At 46.9% G+C, this 22,231-nt stretch overlaps 1 protein-coding gene across 2 annotated transcripts in view; it reads right to left on the minus strand.

Annotated features, from left to right (window-relative positions):
- RNF115 (ring finger protein 115) overlaps positions 1-22,231 on the minus strand; it is a 36,201-nt gene that overhangs the window by 4,310 nt on the left and 9,660 nt on the right. For both annotated transcript variants that reach the window (XM_081892537.1, XM_081892538.1), the window contains 6 exons: positions 14,525-14,583; positions 9,427-9,484; positions 3,261-3,457; positions 2,312-2,380; positions 1,562-1,634; positions 996-1,089 (listed from right to left, as the gene is read on the minus strand). In XM_081892537.1, the coding sequence (XP_081748663.1) occupies positions 996-1,089; positions 1,562-1,634; positions 2,312-2,380; positions 3,261-3,457; positions 9,427-9,484; positions 14,525-14,583 (550 nt within the window). The remainder of the gene's footprint in view (positions 1-995; positions 1,090-1,561; positions 1,635-2,311; positions 2,381-3,260; positions 3,458-9,426; positions 9,485-14,524; positions 14,584-22,231) is intronic.

Raw genomic sequence — 22,231 nt, forward strand, 5'->3', positions numbered from 1 at the left:
TGGAAGATTTGCTTAATGCAAGCAGATCTCCCAGGCAACTTCTAGAACTGGTACCTGAAACCTGCTTGCCTTTGGCATCACTGCCTGTGAGACTGCAAACCGGTGGGGCCAGCCTGATAGACAAGACACAAAAGAAAAATGGACTGGGGAGGGAAGAGGAGAGCTAGTGTGCAAGTGGGGTTCTAGAGTAAATCCACAATGCCTGGAGAGCCCCACGAGCTGTTGCCCAGTTCCTTAAATCAGAATCAGAGGGAACTACAGAGGATTGCATTCATTTAATGCTGTGGAGCTAAGCTGAGCTGGAGGTTGATGCTGGCAGTTCTCTGGAATTTGGTCTGGGTGCTCAGTCCAGAGCGACAGAAGAAAGCAACCCCTTCCCAATTTTAGGTTATATTTTAGTGATCAAGATTTAGTAAAGGTAAAGGTAAAGGTACCCCTGCCCGTACGGGCCAGTCTTGACAGACTCTGGGGTTGTGCGCCCATCTCACTCAAGAGGCTGGGGGCCAGCGCTGTCTGGAGACACTTCCGGGTCACGTGGCCAGCGTGACAAAGCTGCATCTGGCGAGCCAGAGCCGCACACGGAAACGCTGTTTACCTTCCCGCTGGTAAGCGGTCCCTATTTATCTACTTGCACCCGGAGGTGCTTTCGAACTGCTAGGTTGGCAGGCGCTGGGACCGAGCAGCGGGAGCGCACCCCACTGCAGGGATTCGAACCGCCGACCTTTCGATCGGCAAGTCCTAGGCGCTGAGGCTTTAACCCACAGCGCCACCTGCGTCCCCAAGATTTAGTAGATATTTTTAATTGCCGCTATATCTGAATTGTCTCTGTTATACCCAACTGTAATTCAATGTATTCCTGTTGTGTTTTATGATTTTCCTGATATTGTAAGTGAGCCGGAATTGGTCTGTGACCGTAATAATAAAATTCAATTCACCCCCTTCCAAACAACACATTTACAAAAGCGTTAAGTTGTCAGGAAGCAGGAACTACTTACCAACTTGTTCCTGAGTGACGGTCACTGTCGGGAGAGAAGAAATCTTCTCTTTGTCTGCCGGGGGAGGCCCTGTGTTCTCCAGCTGTCCCAGGAGCTGCAGGGGGAGAGGAAGGACGGGTTGGTGTGAGGGAAGAGAACTGGAATCGCTGCACAGATTATTTGGTCTGACAACATGAAATTTAATGGGAACTGAACTGAATTGGGGGGGGGGGAACGTTCACAACATTTACTAGTCATCCATCAAGAAAGATTAAGACAGCTGCCTTCAGAACATTTGACCTTCAGGAATCCCTTTCCACGCTGACTGGGTGCTGTGCAGGATCCTAGGGGTGCTACAGGGCACCCACTTAATTTGTGTTAAGCCTGTGGAGCCTCAGCAGCAGCTCAAATAGAATCATAGAGTTGGAAGGGACCCCCCCACAGGGCCATCTAGTCGTCGTCCCCAGCTCTGCAATAAAGGAATCACAACTAAAGAAACCCTGGCAGGTGTCCACCTGACCTCTGTTTAAAAATTGCACACATACTGAATGCAGCCATGGCTCAGGTGGAGTGATCATAGCCTTTACCTGTGTGACGACAGCATCAAGGCCGCTCTGTCCCCAGGCATAGTCCCCAGGACTCGAGTGCAACATGCCCCCCCTGCAAGAGGGAAAGAAAGAAAGAGTCACTCAGGGTGGGGGCATGAGAAGGAAGCAGCACCCCCACGGCTGCCCAGCTTCCATGTCATAGGATATCAAGGGCCTATACAGCATTGGTTCAACCTTTATCATGCTTCTGCGGCTCCAAACTTGTCCTTCTGGAGTCAGTTCTGGGGGTGGAGGAAGCCAGGGCTGGGGAGCCCATTATCTTCCCAAAATAAAACAGTGACGAGCAAGTGAGGAAACACTTTTGCATGACTAATTGTCTTCTTAAAATCTCTCCACCACAAACAAATATCCTCCCCAGCTTCTGTAAGTAACAGTTCCTTAGATTTGCACAGAGGGCTTGAGAAATGCAGGAAAACAGCAAAGTAGTTTGATGGTTTGTTTGTGCCTGGATGTGTGTGTGCTCTATAAGGAAGGATTTTAAAATAACCCTGAAAGTGGGGAATGGCTGATAGTGAGGTGCAAAATGCACCTGGCAAATTTTGAATGCTGGCTAAGGGTAAACACATACTGTATTCATAAACGGACGCATGTCATAACTCTAGCAAAAGATCCTAAACCTCTTGACAGCATGTGTATGAATGCACGTGAGTACCGGACACACATTTGAGTTCAGACACATACTTTGTAAAGAAAAAAGACATAGGATTGCAAATGATGTCCCATACTCACCAGGACAGAGGAGGAGACCCAGGAATTGCTGAATTCGCAAAGAAGCCTGCAAAGATCTGCTGTATTATTCTAGCCAAGAGATGGGAGACAAAACAAAAACATGTAAGAAAGAGGTAGAAAAGTAAAGTGGAGGTGGCAGTGCCATCATCCAGGAGAGGAAGCTGAGCAAGCCTTAACAGACTGATCATTGCATTTGCTTCCAGGGACTGGCACCCTCTTTGTCCAGTACATGAAGCATACGTGATGTTACATTAATTCGGGAGTGGCCAATGTGGTGCCCTCTAGGTGGTGTCAGACTACAGCCCCCATCATTCCTGATCACTAGCCACACTGCTGGGCATCGTAGTCCAACAACACACAGAGGGTACCACATTGGCTTCCCCTGCATTAGTGAGGCAACCAACAGGACGCGAGATGGGCAGGGCAGACCTACAGACCTGACAGATATATACAAGGCAAGAACAGTCACCAGTTTGCAGCAATGCTGTCTTTTTAGCTAGGCCACACCAGCTGAACTCCTTGGTTATGTGAAAGAACCCTAATCCAGCTTAAGCCCCAAATGAATAGAATCAAACATGGAGATAAATTCTATGTTTCAGGTTTCTTGAAGTCTTCCAGTAGAGACTCTTGGAAGTCAGAAGCAGCAGTGTGGTGGACAGACATGTGAAGACCACCCTCTTGCCCCAGACAGGGGAGGAATTTCCCTACCCCAGACCTTCATATCTCCTGTTAGCCTCCAAGAGCAACTGAACATACTATTCCCCTCCAGATCAGATCCTGGATCCTCTCAGTCTTTCTCAACCTATGGGTCCCCAGATGTTGTTGAACTATAACTCCCATCACCCCTAGCTAGCAAGGCCAGAGCTCAGGGATGATGGGAGTTGTAGTCCAACAACATCTGGGGACCCACAGGTTGAGAACCGCTGCTCCAAGTCCTCCAAATCCTTACCCTTCAATGGCAGGTGATCTGTCAGGCCGTGCGCTGACCCGGGATCTGTACCTCCGTGTCATGGGCAGTCGGAGGGGTCTACTTGGTCCCCAGAGGTCTGCGTGGGCTTGGTGGCCCCTTTCGTTGTCTCTGCCATCGTGATCCATAGAGTTGCTTGGGAACTGGAAGACCATAGAACGATGCAACTGGTCCCAAAACTGGAGGAAGCAAATGAAAGTGCATCAAGAAGTCAACTTTTAAAGGGCTAGAAATCAAATGGGGTAATAAATTCTAGCCCAGCAGTTTCAGGGGTTCTTGAAGCTTTCCTGTGATGACTGGAGACTCTCAAAATTCAGAAGCAGTCCCTCAGCCAATGTCTACGCCACGAGAAAAGCAGGATTTACTAAGCGGAGCTTTTCTGATCGGACAGACACCCCCCCGTTCTCTTCTGGCTTACAAAAACTTCTCCACCCGCTCGCTTGCAAGCCATGCCAAGTCTCCGCAGGAGAGGGGCTATTTACAAACCTGAAAGGCTCATCACGGGGGCCTCCTGCTTCCAAGGCTTTGTATGCCAGGCCAGCTGGAAGGAAATCACTTTGCCCCCTGCCCCCGGGAAGTGATACCCAGCGCTGTAGGGCCCTGCTCTGCGGCACGTTGTGAATGGTTGTGCGGTGGGATACCCCCAGGTTTGGTGTAGGCTCAGGCAAGCAAGAAACAGCTGTCGCCAGGCCACATCAAAACTGTGCATTCAGTCTCATTGCTGCCCACTTTTCCATGGGCACTTAAGATAATCCTGTCTCAGTGGGAATTTGTTTAGTCAAGACCTTTCAGCTTTGGCTGTTTTTGCTTCCATTTGCTCTGCATTGTTTTAATTCTCTTATTTTGCTTTACTATTTTCCTTTTATTCTATACCATTCTATTTGTTATAAAAGCACACTCCCTTTGCAACCGCCAAGCATTGCCAGGCTGCACAGTGGTTAAAATGCTGAGATCAGGGCTGGCCCAACATTCACCTGGCAATGATGTTCGCTGGGTGAACCCTGGGTGTGTCACTCACATGAAATGTCTCTCAGTCTAACCCACCCTACAGGGCTGTTGTGAGGATAAAATGGGAGGGGAAGGAACCATGCACATACTGCCTTGAGTTCATTGGAGAATAAGATAATAATAGTAGTAATAATAATAATAATAATAATAATAGTCACATCAATATGTAAACACCTTCTGGGCAAGTCCTTTTCCAGACCTCACTGCTCCAGCTAGGCTGCGACCGGTGCTGTTTTTGGATAGATAAGCTGTCTGGGCTGCTCCCTTGCTAAGTCAGCACAATATGACAGCCGCTGATGAGCAAAAAAAGACGACAGAACTAAGGAGAAGAGAAGCAGCACACTGGCCACTTTTGTGTTTTGAGGACTTGAGGAAGAAAGGCAAAATCTTGACTGAAAATGTGTACAGACTTTATGCTCCTGCAATCTTCCTGGAGGTGTAGCAAAGCAGCAGAGCATCTGCATTGCATGCAGATGGCCCCGGGTTCAACCCCTAGGTGGGAGATGGTCTGAAGAGGCCACCAGGATGCTTACATTGCTATCCTATGGAGACCTGGAGGCAGGGGGCCTGCTCAGATATGCAGCTCACAAGGCAGCCTGGAACGCATACAGGACAAACACAGGAGAAAGGGAGGGAGGTGCCTTAGACGGAGTCAGACCTTTTGGTCCATCTTGCTCAGTTTTGTCCAAACGGACTGGCAGCAGCCCTCTGGGGTTGCAGGAATGAGGGATTTCCCCCCAGCCCAACCTGGAGAGGCTGCTGTGAACTGAACCTGGAAGCTTCTGCCTTTGATGCACACACTTGCCACTGAGCGTGCCTCTGGAAGAACACCTGAGCTGCTGTTTGCATACTTGGGGACTTCCTCTGCAGCTTTTGGTTCCGTGGACCTGAGGGTTGGACCAAATGACCTTTTGGGTCACTTCCAATTCAACCACTCTATGATTCTTTGGTCTACACAGCGCCACAGGAGCTTTGGCTTCTCTGTTCCCCATGGCAGCTTACAGGCCACCTCAGACCCTCTTCCCCACCAGGCTGTGCTCCCATCGGATGCCTGGCTGCAAAGCACCAGTGGTGCTGAACTAGGTCCTGGAAGACCAGGGTTCAAATCCCCACTCAGCCATGAACCTCCCTGAGTGACCTTTGGCCAGTCGCTGCCTGTCAGCCTAACCTACCTCAAAGGGTTGTTGTGGGGATTAAATGAGGAGCAGGAGAACCACGCACACCACCTTCAGCTCCATGGAGAAAAAGTGGGGTATACAGTGGTACCTCAGGTTAAGTACTTAATTCGTTCTGGAGGTCCGTACTTAACCTGAAACTGTTCTTAACCTGAAGCACCACTTTAGCTAATGGGGCCTCCTGCTGCCGCCGCGCCGCCGGAGCACGATTTCTGTTCTTATCCTGAAGCAAAGTTCTTAACCTGAAGCACTATTTCTGGGTTAGCGGAGTCTGTAACCTGAAGCGTAAGTAACCTGAAGCGTATGTCACCCAAGGTACCACTGTAAATGGAATAAATAAAGAGCAACGTGGTCTCTCTGTACGATAGTACCCCACTGAGCAGGAAATAATTATAACAGAAGCAATGTGGGAAAGAACTTGCCAGCCTGGGCCTGGGGCACTGCACCCACCTCTTCACTGAGCAACACTGCTTGCCCTCGTCTGTGTGCAAGCCAAGAGGCTCTTATAACACGCAAGGCACCAGGCCAGCCTGCCTGCTGCTGCTGCCAGAACCTCTTTGACTCAGACACACACCTGGGTACTCAGGCGATCCGAAACCCACCTGCCACTGAGCCCTGGCAGGTAAGCAGAGCCTCCCAGATCAACTGACTTGGGGAGGGACTCTGGAGCAGCTTCCAGGCAGGGCGAGATGAAATTTAAGCCAACTGGCTGGATCCTGTTCACAGTTTAGGTACCCTTATCTCACTCCACCAGCATGTTGGGAGGGAGGCTTGCTTTCTCCATCATGTGAGTCTCTATGTGCAATCTTAAGCAGTATAGCTTAAGACACAGGATTGGCAACCACCGCTGTGGGGGGCCAAAAAGACAACCTGGTTCCATGGCCCATGGAGCCAAGAGCTGGGCAACTTTAAAAACTTGATGGGGAGTGTTCCCAGAAAATAGTGGGGTGCCTTTCGATGGCCCAACTCCCCAAGCTTGTTACTGGTCAGAGATTCATGATCTGAGGCAGAAATCCAGTGAAAGCAAAGCTGATCTTTTATTATCTGTTGCAAAAGTGCCCCCCCTTTGTTAGGAGGTGAAGGACACAAAACCAAGAAAACCCCCACTTTTTTAAAGGCTTGCCTTTCTGCATGGAGAAGGACACCCCCTTTTTGCAAATGTCAGAGATATATCACACATAAGGTGGGGCTACAGTGGCTCAGGCAGCTCAAGGTGTGACATTTCTGAGGATTTAGCAAGTTTCACAGGGTTCCAGACACAAAGCGTTTGCATTTGATGAAGACAAGCAGGATGCCAAGCAGGCATTCCCTATACAAAGCATCTGAGCAAACAATAGCAGATTCAGGAACTTCCCCTGATGGCCATTGATCTCTGGCTAGGGAAATCATGGAGGATTTCCCACAATGCAAAGAGGCAAGTTCCATGGGGAAACTCAGGCCTTCCTTGTTTTAACAGGCTAGAGTGAAAGTACCTGGCATAAGTATACACTTATTTTCACGTCCATCCTGGGTACATGTGGCACACACAGATGTACAGTGGTACCTCAGGTTACGTACTTAATTCATTCCGGAGGTCCGTTCTTAACCTGAAACCGTTCTTAACTTGAAGCACCACTTTAGCTAATGGGGCCTCCTGCTGCCGCCACGGTGCCGGAGCACGATTTCTGTTCTCATCCTGCAGCAAAGTTCTTAACCTTAAGCACTTTTTCTGGGTTAGTGGTACCTGAGGTACCACTATATAGAGAAAGCAAACGAAGGGAGGGTATGCAATGGGCATTTTTCTGGTAACGGGTGATTTCAGAAAATGACTGATCTTCGCTTTATCTCCCTCTTCTCCATGAAAAGCCCCCCTGAGCAACCTTCACATGTAATGCTAAGCTAGAGTTTTGTGAAAGGGTGTGCCTCAGTGGCAGAGCCTCTGCTTTGCAAGCTGAAGGTCCCAGGTTCAATCCCTGGCATCTCCAGGTAGGGCCGAGAGAGACTTGCTGGAAGAGGGAAGCAGGTGATCTTTTGTAGGTCTGCCTCTCTGGCATTTTCAGGAAACCCTTTCAAGTTTGGGCTAAGGTGTACGAAATCTATGTCTAATTCTGCACAGCACACAAACAAAGCAGCTCATGAGAGAAAATCCCGGAATTAAACCAGAAAAAGCAAGAACAAAATTCTATGACAGAAGCGAGCTGAGGGGCACCGCACTTGTGCAACAGCTAACCTTTCAAAGTGTGACACTGGGCAACCCTGCCTGCCTCCATGTTATATCGCCCACAGAGCCTCAAAACAGAAAGGGAGCAACTGTCTATTCCTGCCACAGCAGCGGCAAAGCTATGGCAGCAGAATCTGAGTTCAGGATGAGCTCAGAGACTGAAACCTAGCTGAGGTCACCTGAAAAGGAAGCGGGTTCTGACAGGCTGAGTGTAGATGCTAAATCCAGGTTGAGCCAACACACAGTAGGCAGCCCAGACCTCTATGTTTAAGAAAACTGCTCATGGCTGGGAGAATTTGAAGCAACCTGGGAAAAGTTCAGAAAAGAGGCAGACATTTTAAAGCTTTAAAATTGTGGGGCCTAGAGACTTCTTAAAATAAAGTAACAAAATATATATATATATATAAATCTAGTCCTTATGGTTTATGTCTGTCCCCTGGGGGACTTGCCAGAATCGAAGCTCAAGCTCAAGCAATTTCCAGATACTCTGTATAAGATTCTTGCCTGGGCTTCCTCTCAATGACTGGTTTAAGGTGGCTCACAGCTTCCAAACACAGAACAGCTTACCTGGGCATTTTGCTAGACTAGGATTCAGAGAAGCTTTAATGCCCAAAGGTTCATCTAAATAATGCTACACTCAAAGACTGCCACCCCCCATTTACATGGCATGATGGGATGCCACTGGATAAGAACAAGTCCCAACACACACACACACACCACACCCCCCAAGATACATGAATGGGTTGATGCTTTTGCCCCTAGCTTCCATCTTCCCGTTTTAATATACTGCCAGTTGTCATGAACTTTGGGAAGCCAGGCAAGGAAGAAATGGGAAGGTTAGTTTTAAATTCGTCCAAGCTACAAGGCTGGACTGAACTGTCGGGGGTCCTTTACCTTTTTAGAACCACTAGACACCTCTTATATGATTTGGCATTCCTTTACCATGGATCCATCATTTTCAAAAGAACATTTGTCCCAAGTCTGGCAAATCTGGAGCTATCAGTTAACACTAATATTCTTTATGTGAAGACATTTATTCTCACTTTTTTCCTCCATGACTTGGACTTTGTTATTTTAACTCACGTGCAACTGTACTTATCTTACGTGCCTATCTATAGTTTTGTTTTTCATCTTTCAGTTTTCATTTGTTGTTATAACTGTTCGGTTTTCTATACCTTATGAAATGAAATAAAAAAAACCTTCACCAAAAATAATAAAGCTGCCCTCCCTCCTTCCTCTGAGCGCCTGCCCACTTCTTCGAAGCAGAGGCTTGCCTCATACTCCAAAAGCCACCTCTCTCAGGAGGTATTAACAACAGTCATCAACCTAAATATATAAATCACTTCAGCCCAATGCTATAATTAACTGTGCTTGTGATGCATTTGCAAAACCCAAAAGGATCCATCAAACACCCCACAGAACTTAGTAACCTTTTACAGAAGATTACAAACCAACACAGCTTGAAAACAAAAGTCCCGCTAGCCAAGGAGAGCTTTATTTTTGGCACAATGCAATTGCAACCTCAAGGTTCTAGTCCCTATCATTTGAGAGGACTGCCTCTGTCACATCAACTTCTTCTTGAGATGATTCTTGGCAGTACAAAAAGTATCAATAACCGAGAATGGCCCTCTCTCCTCTCAGATGCCCCCACAAAGTATTCCGCATGGAGTATCCGAGGAAAGCGCAGCAAAAAGACAATTCATTTACCTCCATTTTACACAGTTCTGAAAGCAGCAGTCAAATTGTTAACAGGAAAAAGTCTCACCTCTGCAAATGTGGTGGAAGGGCTGTCGTCTATCCCGCTGCCGCCGCCTTCTAAAAAACTGAAGGAGAAAAATCTGGTGAGGGAGAGCAGCAGTTGCTTCCAGAAATATAACCCCCAGAGCCTGCCTCTAAGGGGGGGTGGGGTGGGCAGGGCCAAGGGCTAAAAACAGAGGCTGAAGGCCACGTAATTAGCAACCAAGGAAACAGGGTGAAAACAGGGTGCTGGTGAGGGGGAGATCAGAGGGGCTGAAGACTACATGGCTGAAGAATGAGGTATATCTTATCAGTTCCTGAAATTATATCAGTCTAATTCTTCCTTGGTGTCTCAGCCCAGGGTCACTACCTTGCAAATCTTAATCTAAGTAAGAAACTGGACCTGCCATTCCCACGTCCAAATTTGGCATCCCAGGCCAGGGGCATTAGTATCCAACCCATCCCCAAAAGCATTACTGCAGACCCTCACCTGTTTTGGCAGCAGCAACAAAATTATAGAAAATTAAACTAAAGCAGACCCAGCACAGGAAAGTGTGGAGAGGTTTAAACCACTCCACCATTTGAGGGCAAGACAGCTCTAAAGTCTTCTTTTTCAAATGATGGGCTGTGATTGATTCTCTGTTAAATACCCGGCTAGTTCAGATGACAACCCTGAGCTAGGTTAAGAACTCTTGAGAACTTAAGAAAAAAAAGTCATTTGATCTAGGGACAGTCCATACATATATTGGCCTATTCCTACTTTTTTTTCTTAATGGTAACATGGCCCGTTCATAATGTAAGAATATTTTTCACAACTGTGAGCAAGGCAGTAGGAGGAGGTAAGTGAAGACAAGCTACAACAATTAACTATAACGTTGTTCTCCGCTCCTGTTCAGGCTGCACAGAAAAAGCATTTTGGTTCCTGAAATTCATTCTGATTGTGCAGATAAAATATAACAGATAGAATTCTACAGGGGGAGGTATTAGTGTGTGAAAACAGTCAAGATCCAAGGATCCCCAGGCATGCACCTCCAGATGGAGAAGCCAGGCGCCATTTTGGCACCCAGGCATCTTCACTTGGTCACAAGTGGCTCATCAGCAGGTGCAAAATGCTAATTTTGAACACAGAGATTCAGGTGGATCACTTGCCAAAAGGAAGAGGTGTGAACTCCCTTCATCAGCTGATCTGCAGGGATAAGCTGAAGGGAGGGGCTTGTAGCAAGTGCAAGAGCGAGAAGGGGATCACACACACCTTTGGCACATTCCCCAGCTTACGGCCCCCAGAGTGAACGTGGCCCTTGAGTCAGAAAAGAGTTGGCCATCCGTGCCCTAGTCATTGTGCCAGACTGGCCCCAAAGGACGCTGCCACACATCATAGACAACAAACTGGAAGTGCCTCTCTGGAGAGCTTGCCTGCCCCAAGCCGGCTGGTCAGTCTGGCCTGGAAGCACTTTATCCTGTTAATCTGGACCCTGCTTGGCTGACATGTGTATCACACCCAGCAGTTATGGTATGTTTTATGCTCACAATAGAGCAGCCATCATGGATCAAAATGGGTGGCACTGGGCCATGTTTGGGTCTCTAGAAGCTGCTTGGACCTTGGTGCACAGATTTGCTGCTTTCAATAAAAGCTCACAGAGACCTTGGCATTCTGATTAGAGTTAGCATAAAAGCAGGCCTCTCGCCCAAACAAAAGGGGGAGCGTAACATCTTCCAACAGCCAACATTGGAAGTGTTTCAAAGGTCCCTGTGTGGGGAACTGCTGATGCAACAAGGGTCCCAAGTTGCTCCCCCTGCCAGGTGCAACATGGTCATGCATAGTCCATATTTTATGTGGGCTTCTCCCATGCAAACAGGAAACTTGCTGGATTTTTTTAGTGTCCCTGACCTCCCAGCCCCATGCTATCATTGATTGATACAAAAGGCATACTGAGTTTTTCTAGTCGGTTATTCTTCTACTACATTTTGGGTGGGCACCGTTGAAATACTTGCTTTTTCCCTTTTTTGCCACCACCAGCCACATTTCGTATCCTCTGTCTAACTACTACAAGACTTGGTCTACTGCTCTAATATTTAGTAACTATGCTTTTTATTGCTTTAATATGCTAGGAAGTTAGATTGATTCCCTTTGATTGCTTTGTCAATGGTTTTTGAGTCAACGCCACTTGTTAATCCCTATGCGATAGTCAATTTTCTATTTTCAGCAAATATCCCGTATCATTCATAATTCTATTTCACATCATTTCCGCTTTCATTTCTATTAATATCAATAAATATCAACAAACTGAGTCCAACAACATAAGGAAGGGCCTCCAGCCACAGGTTCTCCTTCCATGCCATACAGGATCATTTCTCCAGCTATCATTTTTGTGAAATCTCTTGCAATGTAGATATCTTGTCTGTCGAGATGCTTAAGCCATTCTGAAACCTCACTGCAGCCATGAAGGCCACCTGTGGCTTTGGGAGAGGGTGCCAAATTCTTATTTTTAAGAGGTCCCCAGAACCCTTTCACAGAACTACAATCCCAAGGGATTCTGGGCCAAGTGCCAATGACATCTACAGTAAGTGAAGGGGCGCCCTTTGGTGTAAAAATGGGATTTATTTCTTCACACAGCAAACTCAATGCTTCCATTTTACAGATGAAAGGGAGTGGGCCATGGTTACCCGCTGTGCCCATTGCATTTGGGAAGGGCCAGTGTAGGAGACTGGGAGACCGGGGTTCAAATCCCCACTAGGCCATGAAGTTCAGTGGTGACTTTGGGTCATTCGCTGCCTAACCTAGGTTGCTGTGAGAATAAATGAGAGGGAGGCAGGACCATGCATGTCACCTAGAGCTCCTTCAAAAAAAGGCAGTATAACAATGTAATAAAAGTGAACAGATAATCATGACAAATGGTGTCCATTGAGGCCCAAATACTGAATGCTGCAACACCCTGGCACCTTGGCACAAAGTTCTGACAATGAAAGTTTGGCTTTTATCGCCTGCAACGACACACACTCACACACCCCTCAAGCATGGCAGGGCAGACCTTAGAAAATCAGATTTGTCAGTGGAGGATATAAATAAACGAGAGAACTAAATGGAGCCTCTGGGTTCAGAGGTAGTCTGGCTGTTAAGTACCTGGTACTGGGGGTGAAGAAGGAAGGAGTGTTGTCTTCCTGTCTTATTTGCCAGATTCACAAAGGCACCTGGCAGAGCTCTCTTGGAAAGAGAATGCTGGACTAAATGGGCCTCGGTCTGATCCAACAAGACTCTTTTATCCTTAGGAGCAGGGCTAGAGCAACAAAGAGCGCCCCACAAATCACCCCTCCCACCCAGCACCAAATCTATGCAGGGCTGAATCAGCGCTTCCCCCTCCCGAAGTGACTAGAGGTGCTGGGGGGGGGGGGAGTGAGGAGCAGGCCGTTTTTCCAGCTTTGAAGGTGACACTGAGTCAGACGTTCCTGAGGACCGTTTCCAAATTTGGCAGCTGGATCTTAAACCGTCGCACGAGGTTTGTTTTTTAAATCTAGCGTGCGTGTCACCGATTGCTCAGGATAAAATATAGCCAGGTCTCTGACTTGGCATAATTTTTCATTTCTGTCTACCACCACCTTCTCTCTGGGAAGAGTCGAAATGCAGAAAAAGCTGAAGGTCAGACCTTGGGGGGAAATGAGCTCTTTCTCGCAGCTATTACCAATGAACACTAGAAGCTGCATTATACAGAGTCAGACCCTTAGCCCATCTAGCCCAGTAGTGTCTACAGTGACTGGAAGCAGCTCTCCACGGGTCTCTAGCACTGCCACCAGCGGGTACTGATTCTGGGACCTTCTGCATGCAAACTTAAGAAGGCGAGAACTTACACCAAGACAGATTATTTAGCCCAGAGTATTCTGACTGACATGGGACGCGGGTGGCGCTGTGGGTTAAACCACAGAGCCTAGGACTTGCTGATGAGAAGGTCGGCGGTTCGAATCCCCGCGACGGGGTGAGCTCCCGTTGCTCGGTCCCTGCTCCTGCCAACGTAGCAGTTCGAAAGCACATCAAAGTGCAAGTAGATAAATAGGTACCGCTCTGGCGGGAAGGTAAACGGCGTTTCCGTACACTGCTCTGGTTGGCCAGAAGCGGCTTAGTCATGCTGGCCACATGACCCGGAAGCTGTACGCTGACTCCCTCGGCCAATAAAGTGAGATGAGCGCTGCAACCCCAGAGTCGGCCATGACTGGACCTAATGGTCAGGGGTCCCTTTACCTTTATTCTGACTGACACAACTGAGAGGTCCCCCCCCCACAAAAAAAAATCTGAACGAGACTTCACCCCCACCTCTAACATTTTCTTCTGTGTGAGTCAAAGCAATGGAGGTCTTTAGCCTATCTGCAAACCACGAAGTTCTCCACTTATACAGCCCAGCTGCTCTCTCCTGTTAGCCTGCATTTCAGCCAGGGCTGTGTCTGTGCCACAACTCTATGGAAGTGAGGAAAGCCCACAGGAGGTGAATACTCCTGACCAAACAGAGCCATCGGATGTCAGCCACCTGGGAAGTTACAGGTGTGATGTCTCTATCAAAATGGTCCTCAAACTTTTTTGGCCACGGCCCCGTTGGTTCCATAAACAAATCCCCAGTGCCCCCTACCTTATAATTTTTTTTATTAAAAATAGCAGTTTGCATGACCCACTAAGAAAGGTAACAACACAATAACATTTAAACCAGTAACAAGTGCATATTTATTCAAAATCCAATTAAAACTGTTTAGTTCAATTAATTTAACAAAATTGACGAATTTGATCCAGCAATGCTACCTTCAAAGTCTGATAGTCATTTACACCTCTAGTGCCCTCTTGCCGTCTCTTTAACTCTTAGCAGCCCTCTAGGTAATCCCACTGCCTTGCAGGAGGCAGTTCCCACCCAGTTTGGGAACCATAGACCTATTGTATAAAATGGTGCAGAATTCAGCCAACCTGCTTTGGAGGTTTTAAAAGAAACAAAAAACAGCCAGGCAGTATATTATTTTTATGAAATAAACGAATAAATAAAATAAACACCAAAAGAGGTAGCATATCCATCAGTAGAAGAAACACTTGGCGGGGAGAGGGTAGATATGAGAAATCTAGCAACATTAGGGGAGTCTCTGAGGGTGAAAGATACCTGGAATCATCTGTCACTTCTTCAATAAAGCCAGACTCACATCTGGGACAAGTGTACTCCTGCAGAGGAAGAGAAAAGGAAAGGTGGTTTTAGGCTGAAAATGGTGGAGGCTACACAGTCACAGGTGGAAATATGCCACACAAAAACAAGGCCACAGACTTTGTTAGGTTCATGGGAACATTTGGATATTTGAGAGTGCAATGCCCACTCTTTTCACCCATTGCAAATGAAACACACCCACACCCACCCAAGAATAAGTGCATGTACACATAGAAGTTGCTTTTCCAAGAGATCTTGATTTAGTTGCACTCCCTCTGAAGGAGCAGGTACACAGCTTGGGGGAACTTCTGGATCCCCGTCACTTGAGGCTCAGGTGGTCTTGGTGGCACAGAGAGCCTTCAATCAGCTCTGGCTGCTGACCCAGCTGTACCCCTATCTGGACAAGTATGGCCTAACTTCTGTTGTCTTTGCTCTGGTAGCCACTCAGTTAGATTCCTGCATCTCGTCATACATGGGGCTGCCTCTGAAGATGGTTTGGAAACTTCAGCTGGTGCACAATTCAGTGGCCAGGTTGCTAACTGAGGCAAGACAGTTTGAGTATATGCCAACCCTGGCCCTACTGCACTAGCTGCTAATTAGTTTCAGGCCCAATTCAAAGTGCTGGTTTTGACCTATAAAGTCTTAAAACAGCCGAGGACTGTAATACCTCAAGGACTGCCTCTCCCCACATGACCTGACCCAGATGCTGGAATCATCATGTGAGGCCCTTCTTCATGTGCCTCCTCCACAAGAGATCTGGTAGGTGGCAACACGAGAGAGGGCCTTTTCTATGGTGGCTCCCTGTTTGTGGAATGCTCTCCCCAGGGAGGCTCGCCTGGCTTCTTCGTTAAATATCTTTTGGTGCCAGGCAAAAACTTTCCTCTTCTCCCATGTTTTTGGCTAATTAAATAACCTATGGTCTTTTAAACGGTGGGGAGTATTGCTTTTGTTTGTTATTGTGGTGTGCATATTTGTGTTTTTATATTGTGAACTGCCCTGTGATCTTTGGATGAAGGGCAGTATAGAAATTTGATAAATAGTAAAATAATAAATAACTGATAGTAAAGTATAAATAATCAGAGCCTTCGAAAACACACAGAGCTGGAAGAGGAAGTGGGAAAGAATGTCACTCTTGCCACTTCCTTCTTCAGATCTCCATATTTTTCAAGGGAGTAAAACCAAAGGGTGTTTACCCTTCCACCTTATGAGCACCACTCTGCTGACCTCTGGTGTAGGCGCTCATCGTTTTAGAGGCCCTAAATCAAACCCAGTCCCCTGAAGGGGGTCACCTTGAGTTTCCAGTCCTCTCATTCATCCACAGAAATGAAAACAGGAATCCTATCAAATTTAAGCAGCTCATCTGTCTGCCCCATCACTCTCCACCTTATCTCTTCACACAAAGGCTTTCTGATAAGGGCCTGCAACTGCTGCTGATGGATGCCAGCAGGAGCTCAAGGTGGCATATGTGGTTCTCCTCCTCATTTCATCCCCACAACAACCTGGTGATGTAAGGTAGGTGGGGGGCGGGCGGGCGGGGAGAGTGACTGGTCCAAGTCATCCACTGAGTTTCATGGCCAAGTGGGTACTCCAACCACTGCATCATGGTGGCTCTTCCCCTGTAGGAAAGACTGGCAGGGAGGTGTTTGCTTGGTTGCTTGGAGCATCATGACTTCGAGCACCCAAAGTGGTATCCCGTCAGCATGCCCTGCAGTGAAGTTTGCTGTTTTGCAGCTGAAACACCTCCAGGCACCTCAGCAACAAAGTGGCCCGGCAGGGAGATGGGTATGGAGGCAGTGGCTTGTGGAAAGGGAGACCCCGTACAACTGCTGAAACAGTTACTGCCCAGCTCTACAGTTCACTTGCCATATTTGCCGGGGCAAGTGAAAATGTGAAATGCTGGATAACAATCTGGAGTGATTTCGCTACCTGGTCAGGGGAAGGTCAGCCATGCTCTGAACAAAGGCTAAATCCTGTTGGTGTGTCCTGCGCACAGAATGTTTGGAAGGATCTTCTTATGCTCATTCCTATCCAGTGTTGCCCTTTTTTTAATTGCATGTCGTCAAGTTGCGTGTTTTGCCTTTGTTTCATGCTTTACGCTACCCTGAAATCTGACACAATGAAGGGTGGCATAAAAATGTTGTAAATAAATAAAGGAAGGACGTGGGCTGTGACAGCTGGGAGCCCAGAAGCCAGAGAGATGGAGAGACTTTCCGTGCCTTGCATAGAGCTCTGTCTCTCTCCCCCCCCCCTTGATTGCTCAAACTAGGAATAAATTATGCAAATCACTTTTTTTAAAGATGACAAGACTGATGCAGGCAAAACTAATTATGCCCATCATTTATACAGGTTGCAAAATCCACTAGGATTGGCAGGCACTACTAGGATTGGCAATCATTATGATCAAGCACAGAGATCACAGTTATGACATGGTAGATATCATTATTAATAATACAATTCATTATCCACCCTTCACCCCTATGTCCCAGGGCAGGTTACAACAATTAAAACCCAGTATTAAAAGCATTCCAAAACAACTTAACATGACCGAAATAAGGTGGATCCTAAAAATATACACCTCAAGTGTCAAAAGCTATTTGCATCTTCAGCATTCGCCAGAAGCTATGCAATGCAGGTGCCAGACACACCTCCATGGGGAAGGAATTCCACAACTTAGGGGTCACCACAGAGAAGACAATCTCCTGTGCCTGCCCCCCCCCGAGCTTCTGTGAATGGTGGAACAACCAAGAGGCCCCTTCTGTTGATTTTTGCACCCGATAGGGTTTGTAGGGTAGGGGGGCAATCTTTCAGGTATTTAGGACATGAGTCTAAATTAAGGCTTTAAACAGCAACATGAACAATGTGAACTGGGCCCGGAAACGAACTAGCAAGCTGCGCAGCTGTTTCAAAACAGAGGTTATATAGGGTTGTGAAGTTTGTAAGAGATGACAGCTATACGACTCTGCATCACATACTTGGATTTGTTGCATAGGGGAATCAGTCCCAGATAAGATCCCTGATAAAATGAAAACTGGCTTAGAGCTGTGTTTATTTCTCGAGTGCCAGTTCCATCACAAATCACATGGCCCAATTCATTAGCTCTGGCTTCCAACTTGCAAGGGTTCCTCAGAACCGCCATCAAATATGTTCTCACTGCCCGGCCTCATCATTCAGCAAAGAAGACTCAACGCGCCATGCCCAAGGCTGCAAAAAAGATGGTCTTGTGGGCAAACGCAGCTCCAAGCAGTCACAGAAACACATTTGTTTAGAGATGCACCAGTAGGAGGGCAGCTCAGCTAAGGCATCAAAATGAGCTATATGAGAGCCATGCATTTTTTGGCTGTAAAACTATTCTAGGCTTTGGGGCAGAGGGAGAGGATACGTACAAAGCCCAGGGCTCCTCTTCACACCTCCTCCTGCCATCTTTGGAATCCTGAAACCCTTTCCCTATAGTCCACTCCAGGAGATGCTGTTGGGCTACAACAGCTAAAGCCCCTCTCTTGCTGAGCCAGGTGAGCAACCACTTCATCATAGTGTGGCTGCAACACGCCACGAAGATCAGCAAGAAGAGAGCCACCCTAGCCCCAGTTGCAAACTTTTACAGAGAGATTGTGTCCACGTGGGGCAGCAGTATGAGCAAAGGACTACCATACAACTTTGAGCGGCTGTGTGTGGAAGGGGCCTTGAAACACAAGAGCTGCAAACTCTGCTTAGCAGCCTCAGGTGAGCGACGGCCTCCAAGACACAACTGCAAAAATGTACAATACCCATGCCAAGTGTTATTGCCGAGCTACTGTGAGTCCTGCATTGCAAAAGGTTGGGTGAGATATTCTGCAATGCTATGATTCTACTGAACCTCCTCCTGCCACCTACTGCTGCCCCTGCACTGTTTTCAAACCAACTCAGTCGCTGCCCTTTCTCAACGAAAACAGTTCAGTAGTTCATGTGTTATGCTGAACACAGCTACAAACCACCTCTACACGTTTATTTAGCAAATTTATGTACCGCTTCATATATCAACAGAAATCTTAGTGATTTACAAATCCCAGCAACAAATGAATCAACGTAGGAAATACATTACAAATTTCACATTAAAAAACAAACAATACTCTTACTCATAATAATCCTGGAGTGTACACTTGTTTATTTGCACAGATCAACTATCTGTGCACACAGACTGTGTACGCTCATTTAATGTAATGTGATAACACGCCTAATGTGAACATACCCAAACCACCAGGAGTGCCTGGCTCACCACCCAATGAGTTCTAGGCTACAAGCTGTTATTTTAGGATGTCATTTCATGGCACCATATTTTAAATGCATTGGATCATTTTAACAATTCTACTGGGCATTCTTATATAAATATAGTGGGGCAGTCGGGTGGTGCTGTGGTCTAAACCACTGAGTCTCTTGGGGTTGCCAATCAGAAGGTCGGTGGTTCGAATCCCCGCAACAGGGTGAGCGCCTGTTGCTCCGTCCCAGCTCCTGCCTAGCAGTTCAAAAGTACGCCAGTGAAGGAGATAAATAGGTACTGCTGCAGCAAGAAGGAAAACGGTGTTTCCTTGAGCTCTGGTTTCCGTCACAGTGTTCCGTTGTGCCAGAAGCGGTTTAGTCATGCTGACCATATGACCCAGAAAGCTGTCTGTGGACAAACGCCGGCTCCCTCGGCCTGAAAGCGAGATGAGCGCCACAACCCCATAGTCACCTTTGACTGGACTTAACTGTCCAGGGGTCCTTTACCTTACCTTTATATATAGTAAATGAATGGAGCAAACTGCACCACCCGAGACTCTTGTTGTACAGCAGGGATGGGAAGCCAGTGGTCCCTCAGATGTTACTGGATTTCAGCTCCCACCATCCTTGACTAGTGAACTCCAGCTCCCATCAGCTCAAGTCAGCAAGGATGATGGACCAGACTGATGGGAACTGGAACCAAGCAACATCTGGAGGGTGCCCAGCACCCAAACCCTGCTGTATAATATTGAAAATCTCAGTTTGCGTAAAAAGCTTTTTAAAGTTCTGGCTCTCTTGAGTGTAGATGCACCACTGAAAAGAATGCCAAGAGTTCTGATGAAATTCTGGGATAGAAATCTACCAGGGTGTCTGAATGGATTGTTTTGCGCCTGCTAGTGCCTCCATTTTTAAGTTTCAATAGTAATTGTGAAGGTGGTTTTCAAGGCAATATATACATGATGAGGAAGACTTTAATGTTGCGCTCTTCTGATCATTTCATCAGTGCAAGCATTTCAGTTTGCCAGCTAAAACAACCCCCCCCCCTGTGCTCTGGATTCTCCCACCGAACCCGAGCCAAGACAACATGGTGTAACGGTTAGGGTGTCAGACTATGAGGTCAGGGTTCAAATCCCCACTTGGAAATGAAGCTCACTAGGTGACCTAGGGTCAATCACTGCCTCTCAGCCTAACCTACCTCACAGGGTTGTTGTGGGGATTAAATGAGGAGGGGGGAATAATGTACGCCACACCTTGAGCTCCTTGGAGGAAAAGGTGGGATATAAGCGCAATATATAAATAAATACTTGGCGGGGTGGGGGAGGCCCATTGCAGGGAGATGAGGAAAAGTCCTGTTACACAGCAGAAGTCTTTGCATGGCTTCTGCTGACAGAACTCATCAGGTAACATGTGCCCCATGTCTTGTAAACAGCTGAGAGGTTTTATTCTTACAGTCAAGCAATATTTTGCTAAATAAAAAAATTGCATTTAAAAAAGAAAAAAAATCAATCAGAACTCAAACAAAGGACCAACTGAGGCAACAGCAGAACGTCCAATCACGTCCACCAAATGCCCTGGTAAAGTTTCTACCTGCTGCCTAAAAGCCATCAAAGTGGGCTATTGTGTTAAACAAAGTGCCACCACTGAAAAAGGCCCTGCCTCTGATGTCCACCCACCTAACCACTGGAGGTAGAGCACTCAGAGGCAACCTTGAGTAAAGACGTCAACCATACATGCATATTCAACTTTGGGTATTTCCTGTCATTACCAGGCTCTGGTCCAGGTTGAGTCCACCACTTTCCTGAAGCTAAGCTGGTCTGGGTGCGGACAGTACCTGGATGGGTGACAGTGTGGGAACCACACCTACACCACTGTGGTTTGCACAGCAGGAGGAAGTGAGATGTGAAGATGTAAGGCAATAATCAATCATAATGAGCCAGCAGGACAAAGAGCCACATTCCACACTGTTGGCTGGTACTCAAGCAAGGGGAAAGGCTCAGAGCTATTATTTACAACACAGCCAAATTATGATTCATCAGGAAGATTTGAAATCTAGACGCAGGGAGCCAGGCTGTGTCAACCCCACGATTACAGCCTTGCCTAACGGGTATTGCAACATCAGTGACAGCTGGAGATCAGACATTCTCCAACTACGTTGTAGAGGGCAGTCCCTGCAAAAGTGGAAACCACTTCAGGATATCCTGTGATCCAATCTACACTGATCCACAACAGAAAACATTTTTTCCAAGCCTCAGAGCTGACCAGATTTTCTAGGAAGCTGCAAGGGGGTGGGATACCTGAAAGGACCAAGGAAAAGGGGGAGGGCCTGGTCCTTGATCTGACTTCCATCTGGATTCCCCACCTCCTGGCCAGTGTGCAATTTTAGAGGAACACTGGTTCTCCATATGAACTGACCCAAATTCTGTGATCATCATCTGAGGCCCTTTTTCATGTTCTCCTCTAGGAGAGGTCCAGAGGATGACAACATGAGTCTTGTGGAATGCTTTCCCCAGGGAGGTTTGGCTGGTGCCTGCATTATACACCTTTAGGGGCCAGGCAAAAATGTTCCTCTTCAACCAAGACTTTAGCTGATTAACATTCTATGTCCATTTATAAGTGGTTGGTTTTTTGTGGGGGGGGGATTGGTTTTTTTTTGTTTTATTATGTATTTTCTCTTCTCTACTTCTTTGCCAAACCTTTATTAGGCATTACAAAGATAGGCCATCATAAAACATCCATATATAAACTTTTAATTAATTTTGTGTTCTCATTTTGTAATTTTATGTTCTGAACCACCCTGTGATCTTCAGATGATGGGCTGTATACAAATTTAATATGTAATAATAAGGAGGAGGTATGCTGCTTTCGATACTGCAGGCAATGGATGGCCATTGTTAACTTGGTCCCTGCTGGGCCTACACATGTATCCATCACACCCAGTAGTCAGTGTGAGTGTATATGTGTGTGTGTGTGTGTTTCATGCACATCGCAGAGCAGCCATGATGGGTCAAAGTAGACGATACTAGGCTATCTCTGGGTCTTTCCTGCAGAGGTTGCTTGGACCCTTGTGCAGATATCTTCAGCTTTAGGTGGAGACCTTGGCTTTACGATAAGATTAACAGGAAAAGCAAGCCCAACGTCCAAACAAAAGTGAAAGCATAACAGGTTCTAGCAAACCAAAAGCTCTGGAAGCATGTCAAAGTTCTCTGTGTGAGGAACCGCTGATACAGCAGGGTCCCAGTTGCTCATTCCAACCCCACCTCCCAGATTGTGGTATTTCATAGTCTATGTTTTATGTGTGTTTGCCTACATGAACAGTAAAATTAATGGAAAACTCAGTGCAAAGGTCCATCTTCCTCGTCCTATTGCTGACTGATATAAAAGGTGGTGGGTTTTTTTGTTCTTCTTGGTGTAGGAGTTAGTATCAGACAAGGACGT

The sequence above is a fragment of the Podarcis melisellensis genome, assembly GCF_964234715.1.
Source record: "Podarcis melisellensis genome assembly, chromosome: 16".
Lineage (NCBI taxonomy): Eukaryota > Metazoa > Chordata > Lepidosauria > Squamata > Lacertidae > Podarcis > Podarcis melisellensis.